Below are 14,323 nucleotides of genomic sequence, written 5' to 3' on the forward strand. Positions count from 1 at the left end.
TGGCTTCAAGATTACAGAGTGTGCAATTTATTTATTCTCAATGAGTCACAGTAGCAGTAAAATGTAGATCATATCTATTACTACGGTTTTGGTGAGAATTAGAATTATTTTGGTCTCTAACCAATGCCTGTCACATGGTAGCAAGTCAACAATTAGCTTATGCACGTTACAATTTTCATCAAGGTATTTGAAGATGCCGGAAGATGTCAACTCTGAATATCATTATAAATCACAAGTTAACCATAATTTTTTTTTTACCATGAATCAAAGCATCTCATACTCATGATAGCTCTTTGTGGGAATGGATGTTCATATATGTCATTTAAGAGAGGCAGCTCAAAATATACCAAGAAATTACTACTAAAACAAGTATAATTTCTTTAGATCAAGTTCAGATTTACATGATACTCTTATAACCTCTATATTACTCAGCATTTTGAGCTTGAATTAAAAATTATTCAATTAAAACAGCTTTTATTCTTAAAATACTTATTAAGGTAAGTTAGAAGTTAAGAAAAGGAAGAAGAATGAATTGAGCACATGTAACTGTCCATGTTTTACAATACAAGTTCATATTGTTGGCATTTAAATGTGATGATTGCTTCATAAAGTCAAACATAAATATAAAAATAGAAGACTTCTTTTCTAACCATACGATACACATATTATATTTCACAGGATTCTATTTAATTGACTATATATTTGACATTGAATGATTCACTATAATTATCCTAAATTCAGTCCTGTTACCATAAGAGTAGTCAATAATTATCTATTGACCACTTTCCTATTTTATATTTTTTAGGAATTAAAAATAAGTACATCATCATGAATTGGGCAAATGAGAGCTCCCCAAAAGAATTTGTACTACTTGGCTTTTCAGACAAGCCCTGGCTGCAAAAGCCCCTTTTTGTGTTACTATTAATATCATACACAACCACCATCTTTGGCAATGTGTCCATCATGATGGTGTGCATTCTGGATCCCAAGCTTCACACCCCCATGTATTTCTTTCTTACTAATCTGTCCATCTTAGATCTCTGTTACACCACAAGCACAGTCCCTCATATATTGACGAATATTTCTCACAACAAGAAGACCATCAGCTATGCTGGCTGTGTAGCCCAGCTCATCACCTTCCTGGCCCTTGGTGCTACTGAGTGTCTCCTCCTTGCTGTTATGTCCTTTGACAGGTATGTGGCGATTTGCAGACCCCTCCACTATGTTGTCATCATGAACCCTTGGTTCTGCTTGAGGATGATAGCCTTCTCCTGGTTCACTGGCTTCAGCAACTCAGTGCTGCAGTCCTCCTTGACCCTTAACATGCCACGGTGTGGTCATCAAGAAGTGGACCACTTTTTCTGTGAGGTTCCTGCCCTTCTCAAGTTGTCCTGTGCTGACACAAAGCCTATTGTTGCTGAGATTTTTTTCTTCAGTGTGTTAATTCTGCTAATTCCAGTGACATTGATCCTCATCTCCTATGGCTTCATAGCTCAAGCAGTATTGAGAATCAAATCAGCAGAAGGACGACGGAAAGCTTTTGGGACGTGTGGGTCTCACATGGTTGTAGTCTCTCTCTTTTTTGGAACAAGCATATACATGTATCTACAACCGCCTTCTTCCACCTCTAAGGACTGGGGGAAAATCGTTTCCCTCTTCTATGGGATATTCACACCCATGTTGAACCCCCTCATCTATAGCCTTAGAAATAAAGATATGAAGGAGGCCTTTAAGAGGCTGATGCTATTAACATTTTACTATAAGAAGTAAGAAGTGTCCCATCATGATGAGAATCTTCAAGTCTCATTTTCTCTTGAAAACAGTAATAATGTTTGAACTGATTTTTCTATTTCTCAGGCTCTTATTAGTTTATGGAATTAGGCCAACAGTTAGAAAAGTCTTCCTTGCTTCAGGAAGTAATGCTTGGACCATAAATATATTTTTCTAAATTAAAAATTCCTTTGCTTTCTATAAAGTTCCTCAGTGTATTTGTTTTTGAGGCCAAGCCATGCTAATCCCCTCCTGTCAATGCCTGACTATTCAGAACACTTGGATGGTTTACCTTCCCACTTATATACTACATGTTAGAGAACTATCTTCTCTATCACCTTGGTTAGGGAGTTCCACGTCTTTCTGACTAAATAACCAGCCATCATAAGCAAGAAATTTTCCTATTGCGCACAAGTCCTCATATGCACCCTTCAGTAATGTTCCAAGCATGTAGTCTGTCTCAAATCTAGTAATAGCTGGCTTTAAACCAGCTAAGTGTGTGCATCTCATCTTAGAAACTGGACATATCAGTTGAATTTTTAAATATTTCTTTTTCACTGTGCTGGGTCTCCGTTGCTACTCACAGGCATTCTCTAGTTGCAGCGAGCAGTGCCTACACTGCAGTTGCGATGAGAGGGCTTCTCACTGCAGTGGCTTCTCTTGTTGTGGAGCACAAGTTCTCGGGCACGTGGGCTTCAGTAGGTGTGGCACACAGGCTTAGTTGCTCTGTGGCATATGGGATCTTCCCGGTTCAGGGATCAAACCAGTGTCCCTTGCATTGTGAGGTGGGCACTGAGCCATCAAGGAAGCCCTCAGCTGAATTTTATTTCCAACCCTCTTTTTAATTCATTCCTTTATTTCTGATGAATTGCATTTTTTTCCTTTCTTCCTTCATTCCCCAAATTCTTACTTTTCCCAAGCTCTGCACCAAGCACACAGATCTCCCCTAAATTATGATGCTATTTATAAAAATGTTAACAGGAATTTTTTTCTAATATTGATCTGAATTAATTCAATCTTTATTTGGGTAGTCACTCAATAAGTATTTATTGATCACTAGGTAGCACTAGACTAGAGAGAAAACAATCAGAGTTCCTCTACTAAAAATTATTCTATTTAGCAGAGGAAATGACTCTTTTTTTTTTTCAAATTAAGAATTTTTATGTTTTTTTGCTTTTGGAGATAATCTTTTTTTTATTATTTTATTTTATTTTTAAACTTTACAATATTGTATTAGTTTTGCCAAATATTGAAATGAATCCACCACAGGTATACCTGTGTTCCCCAACAATCAGAGTTCCTCTACTAAAAAATATTCTATTTAGCAGAGGAAATGACTCTTAAACTCAAATACTTAAATGATTACTTGCAGTTAATAATGTAAGGGCATAGATGGGACATTTTAGGCAACAGAGAAAAGGTTACAAAACACATACAAAAAGAGGCTGGAGATGATAACTGAAAAGATTGGACTTTATCCAGTTATGAAAGCAGAATACTTAGAGCACAGAAGGTAGCAGTAGCACAAACTATCTAAAAACACAAGTACAGTCTACGGCAGAATATATAATAAGCATGTGTTTACTAAATGTGACATTTCAAATAAATGGGAAAGGGGAAAAGTTTAAATATATGGAAGTTTAAAATGTTTACTTAGCACAAAAAGAAAGCAATAAGCATTTCAAGACACTGTAAATGAATGAATACAATTATATCTCAGTATAGGTGTCTTTTTTTTTTTTTTTTTTTGATAGAAATGTGTTTGTTTATTTGAAATTTAAATTACACTGGTGAACCTGTATTTAATCTAGCCATCCTGCTGCTGCTAAGTCGCTTCAGTCGTGTCCGACTCTGTGCGGCCCCATAGATGTCAGCCCACCAGGCTCCCCCATCCCTGGGATTCTCCAGGCAAGAACACTGGAGTGGGTTGCCATTTCCTTCTCCAATGCATGAAAGTGAAAAGTGAAAGTGAAGTCGCTCAGTCGTGTCTGACTCTTAGCGACCCCACGGACTATAGCCCACCAGGCCCCTCCATCCATGGGATTTTCCAGGCAAGAGTACTGGAGTGGAGTGCCATTGCCTTCTCCAGCATATAGGTGTCTTTTAAAAAATTTCCCAACCATTTAGTACCACTGCCATCTCTTTTTGAATATATGATAGACATTTCCAACTCAACACAATCAAAAGCTGAACACCTGCTCTCTCCACCACAAAGCCTTCTTCTAAAGCTCACTATTTTATGCACGATACTGGATGCTTGGGGCTAGTGCACTGGGACGACCCAGAGGGATGGTACGGCGACGGAGGAGGGAGGAGGGTTCAGGATGGGGAACACATGTATACCTGTGGCAGATTCATTTTGATATTTGGCAAAACTAATACAATTATGTAAAGTTTAAAAATAAAATAAAATTTAAAAAAATTAAATAAATAAAGCTCACTATTTTAGTAAATGGATTCACTTGTGAATTTGCAAATCAGAAACCATTTGCCATATCTTAAGCCATCCCCTGCATAATTTTCCATATCAAAACCATTACCAAGACAAATCAGTCATTCCTCTTTTGTACCTCCCACCCCTCCATTCCTTTCCATCTTCACACTCCTGGTTACATCCTCTTTTATCTAGACCTACCTTATTACCCAGTCTATCTTTATGCACTCCTGCCAACTCTGCAACACACTTTAGGAAATACAGCCAGGGTCATTTCAATGCATATATGATCATTCCACTCTTCCTACTTGCACTAGAGATACTCCATGGCTTTCCATTGCTCATGAGTTAAACATAAATGTTTATTTCCCAGCCATAGAGCCTTCTGTCTTGCACTGAGCATTTTTCCTAAAAGCACAGACTATTTGAGCATTCTTATCCTGCCATGCCTGGCATGCTGCAGACCATGGGGTCGCAAAGAGTTGGACACAACTGAGCAACTGGACTACAACAAATCCTTCCCCCTAAAATACTCTTCCCACCCATCTGTATCTAATTACTAATTGCTCAGACCTCATCATTTATCAGATCTTTTTGTGGTCTCCTTGATTTAGTCAAATACCCACAAATTTACTTGCTCACCATGTACCTCTCATTTATGGCATTTATCCTGCTAAGTGATCATTTGATAATTACTTTATCTACTACTAGACTGTAACAAAGAGCAAAGTTTGGTTTTCCTCACCAAGACCCTCACAAAACTTAATTTTGGAGACAAAAATTAAAATATCAGTTGTCAAACCTATGGATAATTTTAGCTAATATCCAAATTTTCATTTATTCTTTTACAACAATTTTCAGAGATATAAAACTCTCTGGGGTGAGGAAAGTGGTCCTATGAAATCCCACAGTGGGATATAAACTTAAATTCTCAAAAGCTAAAGAAATTGAATTTCTCTGTAGAAAATGAAAACCTAGTGATTGTCACATATAGTTATTAGTACTCTTTTCTCTTTTAAAAATTACATAAATGCATTACCTGAATTTTGGGAAAAGCAAACAGTTTTATGGAAGAGAATTCATCCTTAAATTTACTATATTTAACTTCATCATTGTTGGCATATTAGTTTATCCCTCTAGGTATAATGGTTACAGTTTCTTTTTACATGCATTAAATCTTACTAGTATACCAAGATTCTTTTATTAAAAGAAAGTTTCTTTAAATTTTGTAGTACTTTACAGTTTTCAAAAGTTTCACAAATACATCATTCCATAAAATCCCATAAAAACCCTGTTCATCCCTATGCCTATGTTGCACTTTCCACTTTCCTCTCCTCACTGATAACTACTAGTTTGCCCTTTGTATCTGTGAGTCTGCTTCTTTTTTGCTACAGTCACTAGTTTTCATGTTTTTTAGGTCCCTCACATAAGTGATATCATACAATATTTGCCTTTCTTTATCTGACCTATTTCACATAGAATAATGCCCTCCAAGTCCATCCATATTGCTGGAGATGGCAAATTTTAATTCTTTTTGCTATATCTCCTCAAGCAAGGGAAACAAAGGCAAAATTTAAGAGGGAACTACATCAAAGAAAAAAATCCTTTCCACAACAAAGGAAACTATCAACAAAACAAAAGACTGCCTACTGAATGGGAGAAAATATTTGCAAACAATATATCTGACAAGAAGTTAATATTCAAAATATACAAAGAAAGCATAACTCAAAAAATCTGATTAAAAAAATGGGCAGAGAACCAAAATAGACATTTTCCAAAAAAACTCCATACAGATGACTTACACCCACTCAGAACCACTAGTCATCAGATAGAGGCAAATCAAAACCACAATGAGATATCTCCTCACACCTATCAGAATGCTACTGCTACTGCTAAGTCACTTCAGTCGTGTCCGACTCTAATGGCTATTATCAAATGTACAACAAATAATAAATGTTGGTGAGGATGTGGAAAAAAGGGAACCCTCATGTACTCTTGGTGGAAATGTATATTGGTTTAGCCACAGTGGAAAACATATGGAAGTACTTCAGAAACTTAAAACCAGAAAATTAAAATTAAGAAAAAAATTCTAGAGCAAAACATTGTCTCAGAAAATAAATAGAACTACCATATAATCCAGAAATTCCACTGCTGGGTATTTATCCAAAGGAAAAAAAAATAACTAATTCAAAAAGATATATGTAAAACTGATTCACTTCGCTGTACAGTAGAAACTAACGTAATATTGGAAATCCAATAAAAGTTAATTTAAAAATTAAAAACTAAAGAAGTACCTCCAACCACTCAACTGCCAAAAAAAGATATATCCACCCTTATGTTCATTTGCAGATTAATTTACATTAGCCAAGAAATGGGATCAACCTACATGCCCATCAGTAGATGGATAGATAAATAAGATGTGGAATATATATATACAATGGACTATTACTTAGACAAAGAATGAAATCTTGCCATTTGTGACAACACAGATGGGCCTAGAGGGTATTATGAGAAGTGAAACCAGTCAGATAGAGAAAGACAGTGTGATTTCACTGACATGTGAAATCTAAAAATAGTACAAATGTACAGACATGACTGAACAGAAACAAAGTCCTAGATACAGAGAACAAATAGGTAGTTGCCAGATGGGAGGGGGTGGAAGGGAGGAAAAAGTAGCTGAGGGAAATTAAGGCACAAATTTACAGTTATAAAATAAATGCATCATGGGTATAAAATGTACAGTGTGAAGCCTATAGTCAATAGCTGTGTAATAGCTTCATATGATGATAGATGGTAACTAGATTTACTGTGGTGAATATTTTGAAATGTATAAAAATATGCTGTGCACCAGGAATTCATTCAGTGTTGTAGTTCAATTATACTTCAACAACTAACTCATAGAAACAGAGATCAGATTTGTTGTTATTAGGGGCAGGGTATGGGGTAGGAGAGAATTGAATAAAATGCTCAGTGTGTACACATTTCCAAGTATAAGATAAATAAGTTATAAGGATGTAATGCACAACAGGATTAATATAATTAATATCGCTGTATGTTATATATTAAAGTAGTTAAGAGAGTAAATTCTCAGAGTTCTCAAGACAAGAAAAAGTATTTTTAATTTCTTTTAATTTGTATCTTTGTGAGATAATGAATGTACACTAAATTTACTGTGGTCATCATTTCATGATATATCATTAAGCTGTACAACTTAAACTAATACAATGCTCTATGTCAATTATATCTCAATAAAACTGAAAAAAATTAGAATATAGATGTTAAAATCAGAAAAAATCAGAAGTTATTGTTTTATTTAATATTAATGACTTTGTTTCTTAATGGACTCTATATAAAAATAACTATATTTTAAAAGATAAAACAAAGTTACTGATTTAAATACTTCATCTTCTTCTATGCTATATTATGGGCACAGAGAAAATTCTTCCAGTGAAGAATCATATTAAATGACATTAAATTGAGCAAAGTTCTCTTTTATACACTCCAGTCATTGATGTAGAGTTCTAGGTTTTATCAATTTCTCCATTATAATCTACATTTGGACATTTCATTTGATATTCAAAAATTTATATAATGATATATCACTTAACTATCATACCTTAAATTTTATTTTATTTGTACCATTGAAAAAATACATTTATGTGTTTGATAATAAAACTGTTATCTATATCATTCATATAATCCTGATTTGAATCTGATAGTGAAGTTTCTGAATATACCCATATGATTTCTACTATATTGATTATTCTACTTTCAGAATTGCTATTAAGAAAAAAGAAAAAGAATGATCAATGACAGCTACTTTGGTGGATTTACACTCCTTGGATTCACAGGGCAGCCTCAGATGGAGATGATTATTTCTTGGGTTGTATTTTTCTTCTACATCATTGCTCTGATTGGAAATGTGGCCATCATCCTGCTATCTTTTCTCGATGACCATCTCCAAACTCCCATGTACTACTTCTTTAAAAGTTTGGCCACTTTGGATCTCTGTTATATCACAAACATAATCCCTCAGATGTTGGTCAGTATCTGGGGCAAAGACAAGAGAATTACCTTTGGTGGCTGTGCTTTCCAACTTTCACTGATATGGTTCTCTGCTCAGTTGAATGTATCCTTCTGGCTGTGATGTCTTATGACAGGTTCAACGCTGTCTGCAAGCCTCTGCACTATATGACCATAATGAACTCCCAACTTTGCCAGGGCCTTGTAGGCACTGCGTGGGTAGTTGGTGTTATTAATTGCATGATACTTTCCCCCTAGCCATGAGTCTTCCCCAATGTGGAAATCACCACCTGCATCACTTCTTTTGTGAAATGTCTGCAATGATCAAGATTGCATGTGTGGACACGACAGCCATGGAGGTAACCACATTTGCCATGTGCCTGATTATAGTTCTTGTTCCTCTTCTCATTCTGGTTTCTTATGGCTTCATTGCTGTAGCTGTGCTCAAGATCAAATCTGCAACGGGAAGGCAAAAAGCATTTGGGACCTGTTCCTCCCATCTCACTGTGGTATCCATCTTCTACGGAACTGTTATCTATATGTACATCCAGCCAGGAAACAGTCCAAATCAAAATAAGGGTAAACTTCTCAGTACCTTTCATTCCACTGTTACTCCCAGCATGAAACCACTGATCTATACTCTAACGAATAAGAAGTTCAGGGGGACCATGAAGAGACTGATTAGGAAAAAGAAAGTTCTGTGGAAACAATAGGACACTGAGTCTTCCTCCCAGAAATTTCTATTATGGAAATGTGTCCTTTGCAACCTTTATATGTGGACAATTTATGTTGTGGAAATATATAAAAATTATCATCAAATCTAATGCATTAATGAATAACTAATGTATGATGACACATGTACAAAAAACAAATTTAAAATAAGTTTTAAATGGAGGCACCAAACTGTGGTGTTGGAGAAGACTCTTGAGAGTCCCCTGGACTGCAACGAGATCGAACCAGTCTGTCTTAAAGGACAGCAGTCCTGAATATTCATTGGAAGGACTGATGTTGAAGCTGAAACTCCAATACTTTGGCCACCTGATGTGAAGAACTGACTCATTTGAAAAGTCCCTGATGCTGGAAAGATTGAAGGCCGGAGGAGAAGGAGACGACGGAGGATTAGATGGTTGGATAGCATCACCTACTCAAAGGACATGAGTTTGAGTAAACTCCAAGAGTTGTGAGGGACAGGGAGGTCTGGCGTGCTGCGGTCCATGGGGTTACAAAGAGTCGGACATGACTGAGTGACTGAACTGAACTGAACTGAAGCAACACTAAAAATAATTTACAGTATGCACTATATACTTAGATCATACATGACCAAATTTTACTTACATTCCTCAGTTAATTGTAATATTTTCCTTTCATTATGCTAACTAGATATTCTCATAATTTTAAGGGGTTAAAAGCAGTTCTTTACTGACAGCAGTAAAACCACTATTAACCAAGAAGACCAAGACTTCTAGTTATCAATCATCTTCATACTGGTGCAATGTTAATTGACCACACCAAAAATTTCTTTCCTCTGATATGTTCATCTACCCGTATAATTACTCAAAAAAGTAATTGTGATCACAAAATGAAAGATATTTTATGTCACACACCAGTAACCATCTTTAAGATATCAAGACTAATGCTTTTATCTTTCCCCCTGATTTTCCAAATTTCTTATTTTAGGAGTCAGCATGGGGGTATTACCATGGCACCTGTTTTGAGAAAAGGTAAAATTCTTGCTCTGGAAATGGAAAAATTGGCACAAAGAAAGGTGATTTTAGCAGTCACTAAAATGTCCTCTTTTCTTTATTTGGAGAAGTATCTATTTAGGCCTTCCACCCATTTTTGGATTGGGTGTTTGTTTTTTTGATATTGAGTTGCATGAGGTGTTTGTATATTTTGGTGATTAATCCCTTGTCAGTTGCTTCATTTGCAAATATTTTCTGCCATACTGAAGGCTGTGTTTTCATCTTGTTTATGGCTTTCCTTTGCTGTGCAAAGCTTTTATGTTTAGTTAGGTCCCATTTGTGGAAAGGAAGGCCTCTAGACTACGAGCTCAGGCAACCAACAGGCAGAGGGTTAAATCTGAAAAAGTGAGCCTATGTGCCTACAAAAGGTATTTAAAGGAAGAACAGGATTTTTCTCAGCAGAATGTCCTCTCCCATATGACCTACTCTTCCCATGACCAATATCTACAATTACCTTTTCTGTCAACTACTTTCATATCTGTTATCCTGTTAACTCTTTGCAATAAATCTAGGAGATATCATTAGCCCCATCACTTGGATCATGCATTGAAAAACAGAAACTCCTTTTGGTGGAGAATGTTTTTCTGCTTCCCAGGTCCTAGGGTCAACCTCCATGTGGGTGGGGACACTGGCTCCTGTTGAAGGAGGGTACACAGCTATTACAGTCGTGGGCCTCAGGGCCCTTGGAGGCAGGTTTGGGGACCATAGTGTCTTTCCTGTAGGGTTGTTGTGAGGCAGTGTGCTGAATTTTTAAACCACATATTCATAAAGATATTTTGTAATTACTGAATGAAATCTTACTATGTCTCCTACTTTGCAATCTACTTTTTATACTTAAAAATATTAACCTACATCATAATTTAAAATGCCTATGAAATACCCCTGTATACAGATATAACAAGATACTAAATGTATTCCTGTTTCTGAGCATGTGTTTCCAGTCCCTCACTATTCTACACACTTCCATGAGTGTGCTGTTACGTCATATACCCCTGAGATGATGTGACAAGAATATCAAGACAGGTGGCACTCTGCAGTGTTCTTTCCAAAAACCCACAGCCCCACTCTAATCATGAGACAAATACTAAATCAACACAAACCGAGGGGCATTCTGTAAAATACCTCACAGTATGTCTCAAAACTGTCAACATCATTTCAAAAATGGAAAAAAGGAGACAGAAACTCACAGACCAGAGGATAGTGAGACATAACAGCAAATGCAGTGTGGCATCCCAGATTGGATCCTGGGACAGAAAGAGGACACTAAGGGAATAACTGGTGAAATCTAAATGAAGTCTGGAGTCTACTTAAAGGTAATGTGCCGGGGTCCAGCCCTGGCTGATCCAGGGAATTAGAAGGGGAGACAGCTTCGGCGAGTTCACTGGCTTTAATTAAATATTAATTTGAGATATAAAGAGTAATAGAATGAGGATAGCTTAGTAAGAAAATTCAGTGGAGAAAAGAGTCTGAGTAGCTTGGTTTATGCAGAAAATCAATATAACCTGTGACATCAGGTTAGCTCTGACCATGGAGGCCGGAGGCGCCCTCTCGAACAGTGGAAGGTGCCCCACCTTAGGCACCTTCTCGAGTGGGTCTTAGAAGCCCAGGCAAATAAGTGGTCACAGAGGACCTCCACGCCCCAGATGGAAACTCAGCCAGAGGCTGAGAGAAAGAATGACATGGGGAGACCAAGCTTTGGTGAGCAAGGCCCATAGCTTTATTTTCAACAGGGGCTTTTATACCATAAGTTGTACATAAAGGATAATAGGGGGTGTGAAATCATGCAAAGTCAGCAGTCTTTGATCCTTATTGAAACCAGGGTTTCTTTCCTGCAAATATATCATATACAAATGGTTTAGGTTATTTACATCACCTTCTGGCCAGAAGGCCTATTAACATTTTATGACTCTTGACAAAGGTTTGTCAATCCATAAGACTTATTTTCTCTAAGAGTAATTATTTTAAGGTTTGGCGCCATCCTCCGAAGGTATTAGATAAAGTTGCGTTCCTATAGGGCAGAGGTGCAGTGGGTTTACAACAAAGGAAAGAATTTATTACCTTAGGGGTCTAAAGTTGCTAGCACCAAGGCCACTACTTATTTTTTCTACATACCAACTATATTAATTAATACACATTCAAGGATACAAAACAGGGGATGTGGAAACTTGGCAGCAAGCATTGGATCATCTATGAAATCTTTCACTAGTTTTATTCTGACAGTTTCTAACTCTCTGAGAGGCTCTAAGCTATTTGAATATCTTAAGCTTTCTGTGCCTCTTGTGGCTGGGAGACTGTAAACAATCCTATGCATAGCTGTAGGAGTCTCAGTAAACTTGTCAGGCTAGTTAGAGAGCCATCTGAGGGGTTTGGATTTAAACACTCCTAATGCCCAATGAACAGTATGAAAAGGCAAAATGATAGGATACTTAAAGAGAAACTCCCCAGGTCAGTAGGTGCCCAATATGCTACTGGAGATCAGTGGAGAAATAACTCCAGAAAGAATGAAGGGATGGAGCCAAAGCAAAAAGAATAACCAGCTGTGGATGTGACTGGTGATAGAAGAAAGGTCCGATGCTGTAAAGAGCAATATTGCATAGGAACCTGGAATGTCAGGTCCATGAATCAAGGCAAATTGGAAGTGGTCAACAAGAGATGGCAAGAGTGAATGTCGACATTCTAGGAATCAGCGAACTGAAATGGACTGGAATGGGTGAATTTAACTCAGATGACCATTATATCTACTACTGCGGGCAGGAATCCCTCAGAAGAAATGGAGTGGCCATCATGGTCAACAAAAGAGTCTGAAATGCAGTACTTGGATGCAATCTCAAAAATGACAGAATGATCTCTGTTCGTTTCCAAGGCAAACCATTCAATATCACAGTAATCCAAGTCTATGCCCCAACCAGTAATGCTGAAGAAGCTGAAGTTGAACGGTTCTATGAAGACTTACAAGATCTTTTAGAACTAACACCCCAAAAAGATGTCCTTTTCATTATAGGGGACTGGAATGCAAAAGTAGGAAGTCAAGAAACACCTGGAGTAACAGGCAAATTTGGCCTTCAAATACAGAATGAAGCAAGGCAAAGACTAATAGAGTTTTGCCAAGAAAATGCACTGGTCATAACAAACACCCTCTTCCAACAACACAAGAGAAGACTCTATACATAGACATCACCAGATGGTCAACACCGAAATCAGATTGATTATATTCTTTGCAGCCAAAGATGGAGAAGCTCTATACAGTCAGCAAAAACAAGACCAGGAGCTGACTGTGGCTCAGATCATGAACTCCTTATTGCCAAGTACAGACTGAAATTTAAGAAAGTAGGGAAAACCACTAGACCCTTCAGGTATGACCTATTTCAAATTCCTTACGATTATACAGTGGAAGTGAGAAATAGATTTAAGGGCCTAGATCTGATAGAGTGCCTGATGAACTATGGAATGAGGTTCGTGACATTGTACAGGAGACAGGGATCAAGACCATCCCCATGAAAAAGAAATGCAAAAAAGCAAAATGGCTGTCTGGGGAGGCCTTACAAATAGCTGTGAAAAGAAGAGAAGTGAAAAGCAAAGGAGAAAAGGAAAAATATAAACATCTGAATGCAGAGTTCCAAAGAATAGCAAGAAGAGATAAGAAAGCCTTCTTCAGCGATCAATGCAAAGAAATAGAGGAAAATAACAGAATGGGAAAGACTAGAGATCTCTTCAAGAAAATTAGAGATACCAAAGGAACATTTCATGCAAAGATGGGCTCAATAAAGGACAGAAATGGTATGGACTTAACAGAAGCAGAAGATATTAAGAAGAGGTGGCAAGAATACACAGAAGAACTGTACAAAAAAGATCTTCACGACCCAGATAATCACGATGGTGTGATCACTCACCTAGAGCCAGACATCCTGGAATGTGAAGTCAACTGGGTCTTAGAAAGCATCACTGCGCACAAAGCTAGTGGAGGTGATAGAATTCCAGTGGAGCTATTTCAAATCCTGAGAGATGATGCTGTGACAGTGCTGCACTCAATATGCCAGCAAATTTGGAAAACTCGGCAGTGGCCACAGGACTGGAAAAGGTCCGTTTTCATTCCAATCCCAAAGAAAGGCAATGCCAAAGAATGCTCAAACTACCGCACAATTGCACTCATCTCACTCGCTAGTAAAGTAATGCTCAAAATTCTCCAAGCCAGGCTTCAACAATATGTGAACTGTGAACTTCCTGATATTCAACCTGGTTTTAGAAAAGGCAGAGGAACCAGAGATCAAATTGCCAACATCCGCTGGATCATGGAAAAAGCAAGAGAGTTCCAGAAAAACATTTATTTCTGCTTTATTGACTATGCCAAAGCCTT

At 37.3% G+C, this 14,323-nt stretch overlaps 1 protein-coding gene and 1 pseudogene across 1 annotated transcript; both read left to right on the forward strand.

Moving 5' to 3' along the window:
- Nucleotides 1-828: 828 nt before the first annotated feature.
- On the forward strand, nucleotides 829-1,770 carry LOC133235921 (putative olfactory receptor 2B3). Its single transcript, XM_061397700.1, has one exon. The coding sequence runs from the start codon at nucleotides 829-831 to the stop codon at nucleotides 1,768-1,770; it is 942 nt and encodes a 313-aa protein (XP_061253684.1).
- Nucleotides 1,771-8,006: 6,236 nt separating this feature from the next.
- Nucleotides 8,007-8,940, forward strand: LOC133235999 (olfactory receptor 2W1-like; annotated as a pseudogene).
- Nucleotides 8,941-14,323: the final 5,383 nt, after the last annotated feature.

Source organism: Bos javanicus, chromosome 23, assembly GCF_032452875.1.
Source record: "Bos javanicus breed banteng chromosome 23, ARS-OSU_banteng_1.0, whole genome shotgun sequence".
In the NCBI taxonomy this organism is placed as follows: domain Eukaryota; kingdom Metazoa; phylum Chordata; class Mammalia; order Artiodactyla; family Bovidae; genus Bos; species Bos javanicus.

Coding starts and splice junctions, on each gene's coding strand:
- LOC133235921 (XM_061397700.1), top strand. CDS start 829: ATGAATTGGGCAAATGAGAGCTCCCCAAAAGAATTTGTACTACTTGGC.